The sequence below is a fragment of the Hippopotamus amphibius genome, chromosome 4 (genome assembly GCF_030028045.1).
Source record: "Hippopotamus amphibius kiboko isolate mHipAmp2 chromosome 4, mHipAmp2.hap2, whole genome shotgun sequence".
Lineage (NCBI taxonomy): Eukaryota > Metazoa > Chordata > Mammalia > Artiodactyla > Hippopotamidae > Hippopotamus > Hippopotamus amphibius.
Genome location: NC_080189.1, coordinates 57,126,165 through 57,147,652, shown reverse-complemented (window position 1 = coordinate 57,147,652; position 21,488 = coordinate 57,126,165). Strand labels below are relative to the sequence as shown.

Sequence of the window (21,488 nt, the reverse complement as noted above, 5' to 3'; positions counted from 1 at the left end):
TGAATAGCCATATATTCTGTCCACTAAACTATAATTTTTTTAGTTCAGAGTTAATCAGAGTCTATGTGTGATGTAAGCTCTTGCTTCCCCTGATTTCCCTGATCAAACCTACTTACTACATATATATGTTATAAAGAACATCTAAATAATGTATAAGTTGTGTAAAGTCACTGACCTACTGATAGTTCTGAAGAACCTTAAATCACACACCAGTAGAACTCAAGCAGTTCATATTTTTAGTGTGGTGATGATGCGTTACCTATGCATTTTAGATGAATAATGTTATTTTCCTCTTATGATAATAATAATGGGTAATGCATTGATATTGACAAGTACTGTGTGTCAGGCACTGTGCTATGTACTTTATATAAATTATTGCTGATTCTCGTAACACCACAAATTATTATCTTTGTTGTATAAATAAAGACACTGAGGCTCACAGAAGTTAAGCAATCTGTCCTTACCTACCAGTAAGTGGCAGGTGCAGGATTTGAATTCAGGTCTGCCTCTTTCCAAAGCCTGTGCTGTTTTTGTATCACTTGTTGCTCTTTCTGATCCCAGGATGATTTTCAGGGGAACATACATGATACTGTTTTTATTAATTGTTTGCTCACTTTGTAATACCATAAAATAGTTATATAAAGTATGTAAATTATGTCACTTAAATTTGATATTAAATTATAAAATAGTGTTTGCATAACACAGGACTAACATACCTTTTAACCTCATTTTTTTGATCTGGTTCTAATTTATGTAATTACTGTGTGGGGAATTATTCTTTAACCAAAAATGCAACCAAATTTATGTGTACACAAATCATGTTAGATGAGCATCATAAAGGCATGTCAGTACAGGAATTTTCAATCAGAATACAAAAAGCACTCTTGGGCATAAAGGGAAATATGATATGCCCATGCAGGTCTCCTTTGAATATATAGGTTCTGCTCTGTCAGTATTTCAGGGCTTATTGGTTATGTAGTAGTTTCCAGTTTTGCATGATCTCGTACATTTCATGTCTGCTGCCAGAGTAATCTCATCTCTTCCCAGTGGTTTTTACAGTTCTCCTGTGAGATTACCCTATTGCAGTACCCTATTACCCTCCCGTGATCACTGTATTGCAGTAGGACAGAGAGAAATGAGAGTCCTGCCAGTCATACAAAGTGATGGACTCCTGAGGCTCTGCGTCCCCCATGCCTGCCGCTTAGACTTTATCTTCTTCTAGAATTGGTGGAAAAATAGCTTCAGCACAGCCGCTAATGCTTAGGTTCACCTGTGGTTCTTTTGTAGCGTAATTGGACTCCCAGGAGAAGAGGACTGGCCTAGAGATGTTGCCCTCCCCAGGCAGGCTTTTCACTCAAAATCTCCTCAACCAATTGAGAAGTTTGTAGCAGATATTGATGAACAAGGCAAAGACCTACTTCTGGTAAGTTCACATGATGTAGAGCTGGTCTGCACTGTGCTTGTGAGAGACTGGCCCTGCCCACACTGGGTGCTGGGCACAGTGTCAGTTCAGCAGCACGTGCCACAGCCACACGGGGCAGAGGCCACAGTCTCTCTGCAGCTTTCATTTCCAGCCCTATAGCAGCTAGTGGCTTTTGATTCCGCAGTGTCTTCAGGACCTATAGAAAGCGTCTGATCCACACCCTTTCAATCTGCTGTCTTTGAATGTTCTTTTGAATGCAGCCTTAGAATCCTCTGGATTCATCTAAACACATGCTTCTTTAGAAGTAAATATTATGTTTCCTTGTTTACACTTTCATGCTACTTTAAGCAGCTTGTTTGGCATTTTAATGTGTCTTTTCTTAAACAGGCACATCTTTAGGAAGATGTTTTTCCAAAGGAACTGGATAGCAATACTCCTTCTAGTTATTGATTTATTTAATAAATGTTAAATGTGCCCTGACATATAAAATACCTCACTGAAAATAAAGACTTCTGTGCCCTGTTTGAGACTCAGACTCATAATACTTGGCTTTGTACATAATTCCCTGTACTTAGAGACCAAAATGATAGGTAGAAGAAAGTACCTATTGGGCTACTCTTGGTGTTTGCAACCCAATGAGTAGTAATGAGTGTATCCTTTACCAGCTGAATTAATATCTTGATAATTTGATGAAGGATAACTCTTAAAGTGCTTTGACATCTGGCCAAGAAAGTACTCCTAGACTCGGAGGCTTGCTCCCATTCTGTCAGTATATTATGAATTTTAGATATAGACCTAAGAGTCTGTAGGTCCTGGTAGACTTGTTATGCTTCTGCTTTGTGTGGACACAGCCATTGATTGGCATGTTTGCAGAGCCGTGGATTTTCCCAGTGAAAGCCTTAACTCCATCTTCACCTGCTGGTGGCTCATTTTCTGATGCTTAGGCAAAAGTTCCTTCCATTGCCAAATTACAGACAAGGACAGCTCTATTCCCTCCCTGCTGTTGATCTGTAAGACACTCACTAAGGACCTTGGCCCACATCCTTTGAAATAGATTAGAAAGGAGAATATCCACCTAGACAAAGGCTCACTGTATATACACACTTGCTGGCTCACCTACTATCTAGGAAACTTCTTCCTTGGTTTCAAATAACAGACGTGTATTTGCATTACCTTAAGAAAAGGGGATTTGATGGAATGTTTCATGTGGCTTGGAAATGGAAAGCCATCCAGAGCGTAAATGCTCTGTCTCTGTCCTGTGCGTCATCTGCTCTTAGCAACTCTGCTTTTCTCTGCCCTTTTCTCCACCTCATTGCTTCTTTTCAGTCCTACTGTCTGCTCCTCTAACTTTAGCTGGTCCCTTGACTATCGGAATTTCAGTTAATTCACAGATCCTTTCAGCTCTAATCCCACTGCTAGCATTTGCCTTGTCACTGTTTTCTATATCAGATTCTTACAAGGAGGAATCTGACTGCCATACCTCACCTATTTTGCCAAACTGTGATATGGGTTGCTACCTACAGCCAGGCTACATTCCTTGTCCAATCAGCTATTCTGGGAGAGGGTGAGGACCATGTGTTGTAAAATATAGCCACCATAGGCTTTCCTTTTCAGCAGGAACTTTGAATGAAATGTTCCTCTTACTAGAGGATTCTGGACACACAGTGATGAACAACTTTAGTAGTGAAGTAGCCCATTCCTTCAGCTACCAGAACATCCAAAGACAACCCAAAAGGTCTCCTGGCTCCAGCATCAGTAGGAATCACCAAGAAGAACTTAAAATGTAAAGATAACAGACAATGCCATGTGTTCATTCAGAGTCTCCCACTAGAGGTGGTAGCTTCCAGAGTCAGACCACATGCTAGTGCTAGTCTAAAGAAGTAGCAGGAGACAAAAAAGAAAAAGGAGCAAGGAAGCCTACCAAAGAGAGAAGGAAGTAGGTAGACAAGGAATGGTAGCAGAGATTAGAAAAAGCAAAGGAGAGGAATAAAAAGCAGAGCCAGTAACATCATGACCAGGTAAAACTAAAGCATGGAGCATAATATCCACAGGCATTCAGGGAAAGGACAGTCCAAGACCTTAAACCTCAGCACTCTCTGAAAGCTCTCACTGTTTCATCCTAGAGGGACACAGGCTAGAACTGTAAAGCAGAGAAGGCAGGCCATTTCAGTACGAGAGAGGCAGCTGAGATCCCCAAAGTAATAACTGTTGCCTCTATTGAAAATTTTTTACTAAGGAAGAAAAATAAAGAGTATTTTAGAAAGTTGTTTTATTTAATAAACACTTAACTTTTAAAAGTTTAACACCTTAAGAGTTACCCTTCATTTTTATCTGAAAAAAAGTTGACTTTATATAATGCCTCAGTCGTACATGTATGAATATATACATCAACATTTATAAATGCTCTTACATAGATTTATAAGTAGTATGCAGTAACAAGACAATTTAGGGGAAGAATTATTTTTAGCAACCAGAATCTACATATCTTTACAAGCTTTGTCCCCTTCATCATGATTAACTTGGGAGGCTGGGTACTTACTCCAACTATGATTCTCTTGCTGAAGAAAGTTTTGGAGTTCTTGCTATCTAACTGCTTTCAGAGCCTGAGGTACATTTCTTTTTTCTTTTTTCTTTTTTCTTTTTTTTTTGTCCTCGTGTTAGTCTGCTTTTGCTGCATAACAGACAACAAAAAAAATCATCTCAATAGCGTACACCAGTAAGCCTTTGGTTCTTGCTCATGGATCTGCACATTGGCAGAGACAGCTCTTTGAGTCATCTAGAGCAACTCTGCTTCAGCCAGTGGGTCAAGTACTGGTGTTCACGTGTCTCATTCTGGGGCCCAGGCCAGAAGGACTTTGGCTCCTTGGGGCATGTTTTTCTCTTCCTAGAAAGTGGGTGATCCCAGAAGGGCAAGCAGAAACATACGATGACCCTGAAGCCCTAGGCTTGGAAGAGATACCCTGCCATTTCTGTCCACATTCCATCGGCCAAAGGAAGTTACATGGCCAACTTTAATAGAAGAACGAATACTCCTCCCATGGAGAGCGGGAAGGAAAGAAAAGGAACATGCATTAGAAAATGATCCAGTCCACTGTAGTAGTCAACTCTTGACTAAGTGGCAATTCCAAAAGCTTATTTTTTTTAAGCTCTTTATTGGAATATGATTGCTTTACACTCTTGTACCAGCTTTTGAGGTACACCAAAGTGAATCAGCTGTATTTATACATATATCCCCATATCCCCTCCCTCCCGTGACTCCCCCCCACCCCCCCTGTCCTGGCCCTCTAAGGCATCACCCATCATCAACTTGATCTCCCTTTGTTATACAGCAGCTTCCCACTAGCTATCTATTTTACAGTTGGTAGTGTATACATGTCTATGCTACTCTCTCACTTCATCCCGCTTCCCTTTCGCCCCCCGCCCCCCCCAACCCCATGTCCTCCAGTCCATTCTCTGCATCTGCATCCTTATTCTTGCCCTGTCACTGGGTTCATCAGTACCATTTTTTTTAGACTCTGTATATATGAGTTAGCATACAGTATTTGTTTTTCTCTTTCTGGCTTACTTCACTCTGTATGACAGTCTCTAGGTCTATCCACCTCATTACATATAGCTCCATTTCATTCTTTTTTATGGCTGAGTAATATCCCATTGTATATGTGTGCCACGTCTTCTTTATCCATTCACCTGTTGATGGGCATTTAGGTTGCTTCCATGTCCTGGCTATTGTAAATAGTGCTGCAATGAACATCATGGTACATGTTTCTTTTTGGATTACGGTTTTCTCTGGGTATATGCCCAGGAGTGGAATTATTGGATCATATGGTAGTTCTATTTTTAGTTTTTTAAGGAACCTCCAAACTGTTTTCCATAGTGGCTGTACCCACTTACATTCCCACCAACAGTGCAAGAGAGTTCCTTTTTCTCCACACCCTCTCCAACATTGGTTGTTTCCAGATTTTGTGAGGATGGCCATTCTGACCGGTGTGAGGTGATACCTCATTGTGGCTTTGACTTGCATTTCTCTAATGATTAGTGATGTTGAGCATCTCCAAAAGCTCATTTTTAAGTCAGTTATTTGGCGAGCAAATTATATTTTTTTGTAGAAACAATATTATTATGCAAGATTTTAAAATTAGTTCTCAGAACAGCCAATTGCTCTGTTGAAGTAGAGCAATACTAGGATTCAGCCACTTTTTCTAACAGTATCTCTATAGGACAAAATGTACTATACTACAACCTCCAACTTGAGATTCTCACACACCCCCACCTTAGGCTAAGGATTTCTCCTTCTCTCTACTCTCCTCCCAGCTCTAAGCCATCAGTATAGTGTGGGAACAGGGCTTTCTCCCAGATAATCCTCTAGGGACATGTCTCTCTATCTTGGACATATTTCCACAACTTTTTTTTTCTTTTTCCTATGTCCTGGGAATTAAACTGGCTGCTTCCTTTTCTAATGCCACTACATAATTTTTTCCTTCTTGGACTCTGGGAAGACAGAACTTAGGCTCAAGAATTTTGCCCCTGTTTCCTGTTCTTTGGGAATTCAGCCCTTGTAAAGCTTTTCTCAAGATGTTTATTGCTATTAGAGACAGTGGAACCATTCTGTAAACAATCTCCTTCCTCTGCTTGTCGTTTGGATCTTTGACTTTCAGAAGACACTGTGCGCAGGTTGGCATCCACGGACTGGTAGGGAGCTCAGGACAAATAAGACTTCGGGGACCCAAAAGTTCACCTGACGTTAAATGTAGAATTTTCTGTTCATACGTGTTTTTCTAGGTCAGTTGCATTCAGCAGTTTTAGATGAGTCCCTCATCCAGTCAGGGCCTGACTAGGACTGTGAGATACTTAAGGACAGATACCCACATTAAATGGAAGAAGTCTACATAACCATGATAATGTTATGTCTAGATTACATAGAGGATGAAATCCAGAGGTACTTCAGATCCCCAACCCACTTCAGTAGACACTGCATCACAAGGATGGAGAAGCTGATATAGCTTCTCTGCTACCTATGAGCTCCTGGGGCCAAGGGGGACGTGGCAGGGAGGTATTATGGATCGTTAGTTAGTGCTTGCCACCTTCTAGGCATGCTGGAGGAGTTGGTGGAAGGAGAGGAGGAGGATTTGAAGAACAAGAGTACCTGGGGTTGGAGTGGAAATGGAACTGAAATTAGGGAAATGTCATGACTAAACTGATTATTCATCAACACCTCGGGAATGCAGATTGCTGCTCCAGCGTTCTCCTTTCCCTCCTTTCACCTTCTACCTGCACTTGACTTAACAGCCTGGAATAGACTTTAGTGACTTGAATCGAATCTGATGGTCTCCTTGTAGGGCTGCTAGTAGCCTGTGTGGCACCTTGACATGAATTAGAAGGAAGGCATCTCTTCCTCTGGGTGGTGCAGCCCTGGGATTTGGATAATTAGGGTCTAGGCTTTAGCCCGTACTTGTTGCCTCCTTCACTGGCCCTGTGTTCAGTAATTATCCTTTACACCTGAACGAGGCAACCCCCTTCCATTCCCTGCTCATTGATAAAACCTGGGGCAGGGTACAATATTAGGGTGAAGACTCTGACTATAGCACTAAGTTTGCTAGCACCAGAAAAATCACTACCCTGAGTAAAGTTATACGCATGCTATAATAATAATACGATTGGGTTGGAGAGAAGTCCTGGGTAGGTAACAGTCCACAGGCAACTCAAAAGGTGTTGCCTTTTCCGGAGGGGCAGTTTATGCATTAGGGGCATATGTGAGTACCGTGTACATTGTGTTTAGTGTCCCTTGAAATAGATATTCATTCTCATTATAGACATGTGTAATACATGGCAGTGAATAGATACATAACTAGGTAAGCACATTATTTAAATGGACATGTCTGATGTCAATCCGTTATTTTTTTCTCTGTCACAGAAGTGCTTGACATTTAACCCAGCCAAAAGAATATCAGCCTACAGTGCCCTGTCTCACCCATACTTCCACGACCTGGAGAGGTGCAAGGAAAACCTGGATTCCCACCTGCCGCCCAGCCAGAACAGCTCAGAAGTGAAAACAGCCTGAGCTGCCTTGAGCTGATCATCCGGAGAACCTCCTTGGTAGCTGATGGGTCCCCTGAGTAAGCCCCGCAGAGCTGCTGAGGATCACTGGCCGGAGACCTTCTAGCTGCCGTCTTCTGGATGGGCTCTGCTTCTCTGAGGAAACCGCCTCGTTTACTGTTTTGAAATCAATGCAAGAGTGATTGCAGCTTTATGTTCATTCGTTTGTTTGTTTGTCTGTTTGTTTCAAGAACCTGGAAAAATTCCAGAAGAGAAGCTGCTGACCAATTGTGCTGCCATTTCGTTTTTCTGATCTTGAATGCTGCCAGTGTGAAGTGAGCAGTCCAGGCACAGCTGAGCTATGATGTAATCTCTCTGCAGCTGCTGGAGCCTGATTTGGTACTTTTGAGTGAGTGTATGTGCGTGTGTGTGCATGCATGTGTGTCTGTGTGTGATTCTTGATCTCTTAAAAAGTGTTACTTTCTGTAAACAACAAGAATAATTGAATTTTAAAGATTCAAAGTAACTGCTAAATAACAAGTGTCTGTTGAGTAAAGGTGATTCACCAAAATGGGCTTCTCAAATTTAAAGTTGAGCCTGTCCTTAGCATTTCTTTTCTGGCCAAAAGCAGTAAATTTGCTGGTGGTAAAAGGTTCACTATCTAGGTGAAGTTTTATACACACAGCAAAAAGAAAAAAAAATTCTAGTATCTTTTAAGAAACCTGTTTTTTAAAGCACACATTCTATTTACTTTGCAAAAAGCTGCATTTACTCCTTGTAATTTTAACCTGTATAATGTGCTTTATTATCTCTTTTGACAAATACCCTATAAGCTTTTTCTTACTATAGATTTAGGGAGTGTACCTCAACTAGGTAAAATTGTCAAAAAAAAAAAAAATAGAGAAAGCCTTTATTTCCTGGTTTGAAATTTATTTCCTTCTTGGTTTTTGTTGTTATATTGTTTTGGTTTTGATTTTAGGAATTTGTCAGAAACTGTTTCCTGTTTGGGTTTGGAGGGTAGTTCTCTCTGACTAGAGGCAGGAATGCCATTTAAGTTTTCCCCACCTATTACACTGTACTTTTTCTACCATGCACTGCCTTATTTGCAAAGTATCCATCTTATCTATCCCCCAGCACATCTACTATATATCACTACCCTTACATAATTAATAACAGATTGCTTAAGCTGTTCTCATGCATCTCCTTTCTTTCTTTCAATGAACCTTTCATAAGTAGTTTGATTCAGGTTATGGTTTATGGCTCCAATTCCACAATCCTAATCCAAGAGTCCCATATGTTCTCCCTCTACTGCAATCTTCCTATCTGCCATTCACTGTTGTTACCTAGGCAATGAATAGAAGACTGATTCTTCTCAATCACCAGCATTAGATTTAGATTGCTTTAAAGTGTTACTTAGTGTTTTCCATTTTTATAGAAGATACTGTCAGTGTAGTATCTGAGGAAATATCCTTAACTATTTTTTAGAACTATATATTTACTCTATAAAATTATCTATTCTGCATCTGCCAGGCTGTGCTTGTTTCTAGTGCTTTATGCACATTCCTGCTCTCTGCAGAGCCAGTCTGACCTGGGCATTGTGAACAGCTTTACGTTTCCTCTTGCCATTTTCTCTACAGTACTTTATATTCCATGCTATCTCTGCCTTCTATGTGCTTAGTGCTCAGTCAGCTCTAGTAACCAGAAGACAGAGATGAAGTATCTTTTGGTAAGTTTAGCTGTCTTCGCTTTCTGGTTCATGTTTTGTGAGCGTGCAACAGTTAGACCATGTTTAGAGTTAGGGTTTTCAGAGAATGAACATTGCTTCCTCAGAAGAAAATGTTCCAGATGATGTTTATGCATGCTCAGGCCTTTCTGAGTTCTCCACAGCTTAATATTGTATATGACTCTCTTGAACAAGAGAAAAATTAGGAGACTGTTCCCCTTGAGAGCTTTCTGGGTTGGGAACCATTCTTTTCTTATATATATATATATATATATATATATATATATATATATACAGTTTAACATTATTCTAATTCAATAACTTCAAGAGCAGGAAAATTTTTCTAAAGCAAGATATGAGTAAGAAGATGGGCCATATGAATGTTTTATACTTTCTTCCTTGTGACAACATCAATGATGTTTTGTCATCACTGTAAATGCTTGAGATATAATGGATGCAGAGCATTCGGGGCAAGTGTACTTGTGGTCCCCCCCGATGAGTTCTGCCTTTCCTTTGGTCGGGGGTCAAAATACAAAGCCCAGGGACCTAGAAATTGAACTTTATAACTCACTGCACTAATCCATCATGAACTTTTCAGTTAGTATCCATGATTACAGTGAACATAACTTGGGTTTTTGCTTTTGCAAAAGTTATAAGTTCACTCAAGAAAAATGCAGCTGTTCTAAACTGGAATTTTTCAGCATTCTTCAGCATTTTAAACATGTAGAGAGTTCAACTTTTATTTCTAACATATGCTCCTGATTCATTTCTTGGTAGTGTTTATAAAGAAAACTTAAAGCACAAACATTTTGACATTAGATACTTGCCAAATTACCCTCTGAGAGGCAGAATGAGAGGGCTTTTCGGCCTCTCTGAACTTGTTAAAGAGTCTGTCCCTAGCTCTTCCATCTGGGTGGTTGTTGCACTTGAGTGATTACTCTCTTGTTTTATGTCTTTTATATCCGCCTCACCACTTCTGAAATCCAGATCCCACACAAGCACCCTTGCCATTAGGGCACTTTGAAGCATAGAGCAGAATACAAGCTTACTGAATACAGCTTATTCTTCTGTGACATATGGTTTCAAACATCTTTGCCAAAAGCTAGGCAGTGATTAGCTGAAAAGGTCATGTTGCCCCAGGGTTATACTGAAGCAGCTTATAGCAGTAAGAAATAGGATAACAGACTTGAAATCACATTTGGATTTCTTACTAGGACTGGGGCAAGAATGTGCCTGATAGTTTCTATATGATTTTTCATTCTAGTGGCCCAAGCATTGAGAGCTGCTGTGCTGGGATGGAGTTGCAGCAACCTACATTTAAAGAGTCCATTTAGGCATCATAAGCTATCACGTGGCAAAGGTAATAAGGCCCTAACCTTATAACCTTAAAAATACAACTCCCAAGGGCTTGTCAGAACCCAGGGCGTTGGAGCCTCCCACTTTGTCTCTCCTTTGAAGTAGATGAGAACTCAAAGAACGAAAAATCTGTTTCGGAAAAAAAGCTCCAGGCCATTTCAGCCCCCTATGTTCTCATGATTTTCTCTCAGGAAACACACACTTTGAATGGCAGACTTTTCATTTAGCCTCATGTGACTTATACTAAAAATAGTTCAAAATATTCACCTAAGAACAGAATCTCAGCCTTTTAGTTTTAGGTAAAAATGAAAATTTCAGAATGCATAATGTTAATATCTTAAATAAAACATGTCCCTTTTAATAGAGAAATTTATGGTCTGACTCCAGAATGTGGTACTATCCATCCTGATGAGAAAAAACTTAAATATTACCAAACTTTTGAATCTTAAATTATGTTTAAATTGAGTTTTTAACTAACTATATAGCTGCTTCTCTTAAAAGTGTACCTGTAAAAGTCAATAATGGCAATTCTCATTCCTTAATGAAAATTAAATCATGTAAGCTTCCCAATATCATAAACATATTAAAATTCTTCTCTTGAAAAAATTGCTTCTTTTTTTAAGTGACAACTTTACTGTAATTTTTATAAGCACATGAGAGTGTCTCACATTTTCCAACAACAGGCCTGTGTTGCATAGGCGGGTCTAGGAGAGAATAATGTTGAACGTCAATAAGCCACTGTAATTACTTAATTGTGTTAGTAGATTCTTGGAAAGAAAATATTTAAATCTGATAAATTCCTAGATATTGATAGAATTCAAAAGAACACATAAAGACAAAATAATATCTTTATTTTATAAAAAATAAAGATGTGATATGATTTCTAAATCTTTAAAAACCATAAGACACTAGGCAATGGATAGAGGAAATTCTGGAGAAGATGAAGTTATTCAAAGAAGAATACTTTCTAAGTTATGTATATTTTGAAGGATATATATTTTATTAACATATTTAAGAATTTATATTATAGTCACCTGGCAACTATGAACTTGATATGGTCAAAAACAAATTTTATGGAAAAGCCATTCCAAACAGTTACCATGTCAAAGGTTGAGCTGAGCAAACTAAGCCATCCCTATTCCTTCCTCATTTCATGGAAAGAAGCGGCCATGTGAAGCTACACTTGTTGTGCAAGCCTAAAAAAATGTTCGTTGTAAAAAAATAAATAAATTTTTTAAAGGTGTGCTTCCTATGCCACCAAGATTTTTGAAAACTTGTGAAACCCAAACCATTTATCATGTGCACTCAGTACATTCAGATGCATGATTAGGAAGATAATTACACGTTCCTTCCCCACAATGGAAAAACTTCTCAAGGCTACCAAAAACCTGTCAAGCAGTGTAAGTCCTCAGATAATTAGTAGTGGTGTTTTCCTCAGAAGCATAAGAAAAGAGCATTTTCATTTTTTACCAATGCAATTTTCAACCTGGTTTTGTTACATACCTATATCTCAAGCATTTCTAACTTGTATTTTTTCAGAAAATAAACCAAAAATATTCCTTTGGCCGTTCCATCTTCTGACCTTTGCCAACAACAAAAATGTAGAAAGAGGAGCAGTCTGATTTTTAAATGCTTTTCTCAGTTTGATTTTTTAATGACGTGCAAAACAGCTTTTCAGAATGTTTTCTATTTCTTAGCATTCCCAGGGAGTTAATTTAGATAAATGAATGGACTTCCATCAACATATTTATGTTTCCTTGATACTGGTGCTCTGGCCTTGAAGAGAAAACAAGACTCCTAAAAATAAATACAGGTTTTTTTCCCAAGCATCTATTTAAATACTGTTACAGCGATTTGAAGTTATATATGATAGGAAAGAGAGGTGGCTTTTCTTTCAGGTTTTAAAATTCACACTGTTCTAAAGGATGACCTTTCTTGTTTTATTCTACTATATTCCACAAGCTGGCACTTTGAAGCAGGGTGTGGAATCTGAGCAAGGCTTCTAACTTATTTTTCTCTTTTATTAACACATTTAACTCTTGCCTAGTGCTTGTTTTTCAGGATGATTAATAATCTTCACAATGTTCTGTAACTTAGATATTTAGTTGTTAGCTAAGTTCTGAACAATTGTCTGCAAGTAAATTGTTCTTGAGGATGAAGAATACCCCCATTTTGATTATTTAAATGCATAAAGAGAGCCTAGTCAGTCATTTGTTCAGGAAGCATTTTTTGAGGTAACTAATTACCTCCCTTTTCTAAGTGCAAAGTTACAAAGATGGACAGGCTTATTACTCAAAAGGCAACACTCATCTGTGAACAGGATAGCTTTGTTAGGAGTGTAAAACTCCTCCAGAGGCCTCAGGCAAAATATCCATATCCCCTGTCAGCTGCTTTCACCTTCCCTACCATGGTGGCTGTTAGAATATTAAATGTAAAAATACTGATTTAAAAGATCTGATGCAGGAACTAAGTAATGCATCAGTTACTAGACGAAACTGTTTTTTCAAAGAATTGCTATGCTGAAACAGAGCCCTAAAATACTAAAAGATCTGGTAATTTTTACATTTGTATAGTCAAGTGTAAATTCACAAGAAATTCTAATTTTAAAAAATTTTCTTTAAGCATATGAGCTAACAACTTAGGAGTATATCTACATAAGTGTTTGAGTTCTCCACTTGTGAAGTTCTTTGGCAACTTTATGTTATATAAATATATTTGTACATACACTTTTTTATTACACTTTTGTTTTAATTCCTAAATCCGCTCAGAGACTCATATCCCCCAGATGATTTTAGTTAATTTTAGAAGTCATTTTCCTTAATAATGTCACTGAAGTTTAGGAGGAAGGAAATTATATTATTTTTTCAGTTTCCTTAGCACAGCCCAACGGAAGGCAGTTTATTCCTTCTGAGTGGCAGAAACTCCTTAGTGCCTACTTCAGTTTCCTCCGGAGTAGCCACCGGGCAGGTCTCAGTAATTCATACTGAATCAAAATACCGCACACACTGGGGGCTGTCAAATCTTTGGCCTCATCGCTCTGCTTAAAATCCCACTGAAGTATCAGATTCCAATTTAAGCCCCTAAGTGGAAGGCCGAATTCAAACCTCGAGTTTTGTTACCAGTTGGGCCAGTCTTAACTCTGTTTGCTTCTGTTCAAAATGTCCCTCCCACCGAAAGCCTCCTGGGTGCGCTGCACCGTCGCCCCGCCCCTTTGGCAGTAGAGTGGCAGTGGGCGAAGCTGGCTGGGACCCGCCCGCCCCTCACCTGTTAGTGCCTGAAATGATGTGCAGACCCGGCGGGTTACTGTCCGAGGTCCATGTGCCCTGCTGCTGTCTCAGAGGCATCTGTTCTGCAATCTTAGGAAGTAAAATGTCCCTAGAAGCAAACGGGTGTCTCCTGTGCCTAAATAAGTACAACACAATTCTCCGAAAGTTCGGGTATCAAGAGATGCTGCTCTGTATGAAGCTATCTACCAGGCATCTCTCAAGCTCTAAGCTCAGCTTTTTTTTTTTTTTTTAAGAGAAGATGTATAATTACAGGAAAGATTTTTTTTATTTTTTTATTTTCTATCTTTCTAGATATATGATGGCAAAAGATATGCCTGGAAAAGTTTTGTTTGGAAGTTTTATTTTCTGCTTCATCCTCAGTTGGCAAAAGCTCCTAACTTTAGTTTCTAATTTCTTTCTCTTTTTTCTTTCTCAAGTAATTAAAGGCATGTGAGCAAATTATCTCATGTGGGAGGGAGTCTTTCCTGTTTAGAGGAACCTTTTGTGTGAATTGTTTTGTCAAACAATCAACCCCTTCTCTATCTAAGGAGTTTGGATTGTCCAGTGTAGGTTTTCTTAAAGGCAACACATAACTGTACATAATGCTATAAAGAACTATGACTGTAGCACTAATCAGCAAGCATAAAGCCACAAGTTATATCATTTTTAACTCTCTGTGGTTTCTAGCCAAATCCGTTGAAGTGCTTAGGTTACAGTCCTGAAGAGACCTTTCGTACCCTTACTTGAAGTTTTTAATTTTACATTTTATGAAATGCAATAATATGTATTAGCTAGCAATATTTCTGTGATCACCAGCAACTCTGAATTTGACCTTGAAGTCTCTGGATAATGAAAATAGATCCCAGCAGTAAAACACTTCTTGAACCCCCCACCAAGTGTATTTTATATCTTTCTCATTTGGGGCCTGTGTTTGCAACAAATGTATACGGGAATATTTTAGTTCCTTACTTGTTTTGTATTCATTTATTTTCCTAGGATGAGTAATAATCATATTAGTTAGTACATGGAATCAATAGCATCAGCTACTCCTAGAATCAGCACTCAACAAGGTGGGAAATTGCTATTTCAAGTTGTGCTACATTTGCATAAATTATTTCTATTATTGTTCATGTATATTATTTATTTTTCAATCACACTAGTCCTGTGAAAGTGCGACAGAAGGCAGGCTACATTAGGATTTGTATTTGATGCTCATTACCATGGTCTTGGTGGAACTAAGAAAATTAAAATTAGACTAAGCCCCCAGATAAACTGCATGCATTTTAATATGATTAGTAGAGTTTAAGTCTATAGAGATAGTATTTTTGTGTCTAGTTTTATCATTATGTAAAGGAATTAAAGCAAAGGACTCTGTAGTTGTTCTTTTGTCAAGTGTGCATATACTATAGTGTGAAATACAGCAAAAATTAAAACTGCAGGTAGCAAACATCAAATAATGCCTTAATTAGGAACTCTGCCAGGTGGCCATCAGAATAGATGCCAGGCAGGGACAGGTGCCTGGGTGGTGACTTCTCTTATCCAGCCTGGAGAAGATGCTTCCCCCATGCTATCTAGTAGGTGTTGTGTGCAGTAGTGAGAACAGGTAGCACTGTTGAAAGGAGAGCAGTGTGAGAGTTTTCTGTAGAAGCAGAACTGTGAGCATATGCCTCGAGGCTTCCAGAATGTGCCAGATGGAGAAGTTCAAGTTTCCATGCTTCAAGCAACTTGGTTTTGTAGAGAAGCAATCCAGTTTGGTCATTAAAACAAGGATTATGTGTACAGTAGTTAACGATGGGATTTTAACAACCAGCAGTCCCCAACACCTCAAAAGCTTGTTGCATTTCTGGTATTTTAAGTTCCGATCTGAAGGTTAAATGGCAAGTGTGTTGTATAGAAGAGCGGTATGTGTTATGAAAAGCACAATGTCAGTTTCTATAGAGTACAGATTAGAACTAGAGGGTTTTATAGGCTTATCATTTCTGAGATGTGTAAAAGCACGTTTTCACTGTAAAATATATTAATGTTTCTGCATTCCTATAGGGCATAGTTAAAACTTTCTTCTAGATTTCAGCGAGGGTGTCAGAACCAAGTGAGCTATTTTTTTTTTTTTGCTTTTTTTTTATACTTATTTTTATAATAGAAGATATTTTAAAAGTAGAAGAAAATCTTAATTTGGACATTTGACTTGTTGGTTTCTGTGTTTAAAATCACGGTTCTGGTGATGTAGAGATTTTGCATGTGCATGTCAGATACTAATCTAGGCTGTGTGAACAAGCCCAGGATAACTGATACTTCACCAGCCTCTGCATCCTTTCCTCCCTTCCTCTGAAGTGCTCCCTGCCCTATTCCTTGCCTGTCCATGTGCTGCTCTCCATCCTCCTCTGCTGTACTTTGGGTCAGGGACATGATGAGAGATGCTTTAGGCATCCCAGGTATACCTGTCCGGGCTTGGCCACCACCCCTATTTGACCTTTGGCTGGCCACAGTCATGAAGAGAAGGCTCCTGGTGCTGAGCACAGAGAATAGTCAAGACACCAATCACAAATGCCCTCTAGCATCTTCGTATATATCTTGATTTTTAAACCAAGTCATTCTACAGAGCATTTTGTTTTGGCTGTGGTGCAAAGAAAAAAACTAACCAAGAATATAAACCACATTCCAGGCTGCTGTTTTCTATCCATCTACAGGCTATACTTTTACTATATTTCTTCATACTTGAAACTCATTCTGCTATTTTAATATCAGGGTACAGATTTATAAGGGTGCATGTTACTTAAAGGTGCAAAATTACTCTCATTCCGTTTGCTCATTTTGCTACAGAATGCTCTGTTTTGGTGCTTTGGGTTCAGCAGGTCAAAGAAGCAGTGTGGAAATTCACTACACTGCCTGGAACACAGTCTTACAAGAATGTTGGCAGATGGCTTGGTGTTAGATACTGCTTCTGCTTTTTTCTCTGTACACAAGATTGAGAGTTACCACACTGGTCTGTCAGGTTCACCTGGGTATCCTTCCTCACAGGGTCCATAAACCCTGTGCTCTCCCCAAGTGTGGGTGCAGTGCAGCTGTCTGAAAGCAGGGATCTTCCTACAATATCCGGATCATTCAGCCCTCAAAGGAAAATGACCTTGGGTGTAGACAGGAGGAAAATGGGAAGAGCCGTCTCACTCTAGTGACCATCCATGGAGAAAGCCCTCCTGAGGCAAAAGAAAAAGAAAAGAAAAAAGAAAAAAAAAAAGAAAAGGGAAAAAACAAAAAAAGAAGGAAAGCTGATCTGTAACGTTCTCCTCCTCCTAGTGCCCTGAGCTGAGTGATCTTGCTTCCTTCCTTTTAGGTAGATAAAAATATAGGTCAGTTTACCTAGACTCTTCGCACCTGAAGAGGAAACTATAAAAGTAGATATTTGTGTCATGTGAAATATGTAATCCAAGGACCACCAAAACTTACATTAAATACCCCATTGCTAGCAAGCTGTTTTACAAATTAGCTCAAGTAAGTGATGCTTGATGACCCAGGGTTTCTGAGGGCAGAGGTAGCTCTTCTAGCACGCGTCTTACTCTGACTTGTTTAGAGAGGGAGAACTACCAGTGGTGACTGTGACAATGGAAAAGGTAATGTGTCAGAAAATTCCGAGGGTTACAGATCAGGAATCCTTTGGAAACTGGATGTCTTACTGGGTGCTAGAATGAAAATTTAGGTATTTATTGTCAGATAATGGAATTCATTGTTTTTTGAGAATTGGTGTTGAAATGTCATTGTCCAGTTCATTGTTTTCACTTATGCACAAGCTAAATTGAAGTAAAAAGAGAAAATGGTTTGTATATTTGTCATACCTTTTGTACTTCTTACAATAAAACTATCTGTAGCAAATAAAAATAATAAAACAGCAATTTTAACCTGCTTCCTTAGAGATGAATTACTATTCTAGCTATTTTTCTTTTTACTTTATTTCAAAATAATGTAATTACAGTGAGTAAAGTAACATGTAATTAAATAGCAAGGTTTAGCAGAATATGTTTCAAATTTTTGTTTTAAGAGATTCCTTTTCAGGCTTCAAATGTTTAAAAAAGTAGCAGCTCATTGAACTTAAAAGTTCCATAACATGTACTTAGTAAGCTCTTATTAGTTAACTGTGGTAAACACTGAGGACCCAAATGTGAATAAGGCATAGGTGGTCCTTTCTGAAGCTTACCCACTGAAACTGTGAAAAAGGTTTGTGTAACCAATTACTGATAACCTGGGGAGGAAAAAAGGTTTCATATTGGAAGTGATGCTTGAATGGACTCAAAAAAAAAGAAGTTAATGCTGGCCAGTCACACAAGGAGAAATACTCTGTGTGTGCAGTGGCCTGCAATTATGAAATAGCAGACAGGAAAGGGCAGGAAAACTGGTGAGGCTACCTCTGGGGCAGTGGCTTTCAAACACGTGGGTCATAATCTATAGGTAGAAATATAGTCTAACAGCATGGCTAGTGCACACATATACACTGGGACACACAGACATAGGTCAGAAACGTACATTCCACAAAAGGATGCTGTGTGCCCCACACGTTTTCTTTTTTCTTTTTTATCCTCCTCACTTTGAAAATACTGGTGGCAAGGCACTAAGCTCATTTCACAACCCCACCAGTAGACCATGACTTAATGTTTTCAAACACTTAGTAAGGGGGTTAGGGGTGGTGAAGGAGTCAGGAGGTGAGGTCCAGAAGTGTTTAATATGGCATATAAAGGAGTTGGGAGCCATGGAAGGATTTTAAAGAGGGAGATGATTTCTGTTAACGTTGTTTTTGTTTGACTTATATGCTAAATCAGAGTGATAGACAAAACAGCTCCTGAGATGCTACAGGCATACCAAAAGTGGGACTGTAATTGCTGTCTGATATTTATATTTGTGTACAATATCAGGTATTTTAATAGTCTTCCAGAATTCCTTGGGAGCTCTCATTAGGACTTGCCTTAATTTTTTTTAACAGGCCCTTTATTAAGAAAGTGAAAGTTTGTAGTTTATGAAGAGGTCAGTCATAATACCTGTTTCCACAAACCAGGTTAGGCTGGACCATTATTTTCAAAGTGGTTTACAAAAGACCCTCAGCTAGTTAGTTATCTTTAATTATCTCTGCTATACTCACTTAGAACCTTTGCCACTGATTGTGCCCTCTGGAGTGTGAGCCCAGTTTGCATCTCCCTGTTCTCTAGGGAAGAGCTCCTCGTGGATGGTGATGGGCCTCAAGGAGGTCGTATTTGTTCTGCATATGCCATTTTTCTGGACATAGCAGATGAAACAACCAGAGTATCCCATGGGATGTGGGGCCAAGAAAATGACTGTGTGCCAATCTCTTGCGTGTCTGGAGCTGCTACTACCTGTAAATTCAGAGCTGCAGGTGGCCATATTTCTAGATTCTAGAGATACAGCAGTGAACAAGACAAGGTGCTTGATCTCATGCAGCTAACATTTTAGTGGGGGGAGACAGACAATAAAAACGTTCATAAGTACACTATGATAAATGCTATAAAGGGAATAAACAGGTCATAAGATAGAAAGTGCTTGGAACATAGTGGTCAGGAAAGGCGCTGTGAAAGCTTTGAGTTGAGGCATAAAGCATGAGACTGAGGAAGCCAGGCAAGGTGCTGAAGGTAGAAGAACTGAAAGCCTCACTAGAGTGGATTCAATAAAGAACTGGTCAGTGCATGTGGAAAATGCCCAACATGAAGTGAGAGGTACTAAGTGTAAAGTAAAAGGTGTGAGGGGTAAAGTGTGACCTGGTACTGGATTGAGCCCAAAACAGACTTTGATAAGTTCAACATACTTTCTTCCCAAGATCAAGAACAAGGCAAGGATGTCAGCATTCACCACTTCTGTTCAACATTGTACTAGGGTAACAGGCAAGAAAACAAAAGGCATAGAGATTGGGAAGAAAGCAAAGCTGCCCTATTCATAGACAACATGAGAGTCTCTGTAGAAACTCCTAAAGAATAACCCAAAAAGCTAAATACATTTAGCAAGGCCATAGGAACAAGGGTAATATTTTTTTAAATTGTATTTCTATATACTTTAAAGCTAAAATTGTAGGGATTTCCCTGGTGGTGCAGTGGTTAAGAATCTGCCTGCCAATGTAGGGGACACAGGTCCAAGCCCTGATCCAGGAAGATCCCACATGCCACAGAACAACTAAGCCCCATGTGCCACAATTATTGAGCCTGCATTCTAGAGCCCATGAGCCACAACTACTGAGCCCACGTGCCACAACTACTGAAGCCCATGCACCTACAGCCTGTGCTCCACAAGAGAAGCCACCACAATGAGAAGCCCACACACCGCAACGAAGAGTAGCACCTGCTCTCCACAACTAGAGAAAGCCCGTGCGCAGCAACAAAGACCTAACACAGCCAAAAAAATTAATTTTTAAAAAACCTGAAACTGTAAACCAACATTTTAAAACATCAATCACGGCAGCAGCAAAAAACAAATGAAGTCATCCTGGATTCTGGTGAGCCCCAAATCCATTGTTGAAAGAAGAGAAGAGGGCACGCAGAGGTGTACACAGAAGGTGCACACAGAGAAGACGGCTACGTGAAGATAGAGGCAGTGATTGGATTTATGCTGCCACAAGTCAAGGAATGACTGGAATCATCAGAAGCTAAAAAAAGCAAGGAGAGTTTATTGTAAAAAAAAAGCAAGGAGAGGACGGTCCAGTGGTTGAGACTTCACCTTCCAATGTGGGGCTGCGGGTTCAATCCCTGGTTGGGGAGCTAAGATCGCACATGCCTGGTGGCCAAAAAACCAAAACATAAAACAGAAGCAATATTGTAACAAATTCAATAAAGACTTTAAAAAAAAAAAAGGTCCACATCCAAAAAAAGAAAAAAGAAAAAAAACAAAAGCAGCAAGGAGGAATTCTTCCCTAGACCCTTCACAGGGACCATGGCCCTACTGACACCTTGATTTCACACTTCTTGCTTCCAGAACTGCAAGAAGATAAATTTCTGTTCTGAAGCCACCCAGTCTCTGGTACTTTGTTGTGGCAGCCCTAGCAAATTAATACAATAATTCAATGAGGAAAGGACCATCTTTTCAACAAATGGTTCTGGAAAAATTGGATATCCATATAGGTAAAAAAATGAACCATGACCATTACTTAACACCATGAAAAAAATTCAAAATGGATTATGGACCTAAACATAAGAGCTAAAACTACAAAACTTGCTGAAGAAAACATAAGAAAAAGATATTTGTGACTTTGGGTTGATATCTGTAAAGTTGCTGGAGGAGAATTGAAAGCTTGGAGGCCCATTTTACTGTAAAAAGCAAACTGGGTTACTAAGGAAAATGGACTTTCAGTGGGGAATAGAACCACCAATGGCTGCATTTGAAACAATCTGGGAAAGTTCTGAGAGATAAAATGGGAGTTGGCAACATCTGTTGTGCAATGCAGCATGAGAAAGGGAGGGAGAGACAAATTGGGAAAGATAATTTTAAGGAGTTTTCATACATTTGAGTAAAAACCCATTTTGCCATTTTCTGAGAGTCTAGAAAACATTCAAATTGATTTTCAATTATTTTCTAATGAAATTGTGCTGAGATGGATCCAGCTTTATCCAGATCTATTAATTCTAAATAAATATAGACACCTCTCTGAAGCCCAGACCGTCTCTCTTGAAGTTTTAGTATTGTACTGACATTATTACTACAT

General features: G+C 39.2%; 1 protein-coding gene across 4 annotated transcripts in view; it reads left to right on the top strand.

Moving 5' to 3' along the window:
- CDK6 (cyclin dependent kinase 6) overlaps positions 1 to 17,699 on the top strand; it is a 225,914-nt gene extending 208,215 nt beyond the window's left edge. For all 4 annotated transcript variants that reach the window (XM_057730926.1, XM_057730925.1, XM_057730928.1 and 1 more), the window contains exons 7-8: positions 1,288 to 1,423; positions 7,335 to 17,699. In XM_057730926.1, the coding sequence (XP_057586909.1) occupies positions 1,288 to 1,423; positions 7,335 to 7,481 (283 nt within the window). In that variant the 3' untranslated portion in view covers positions 7,482 to 17,699. The remainder of the gene's footprint in view (positions 1 to 1,287; positions 1,424 to 7,334) is intronic.
- The last annotated feature ends 3,789 nt before the right edge of the window (positions 17,700 to 21,488 follow it).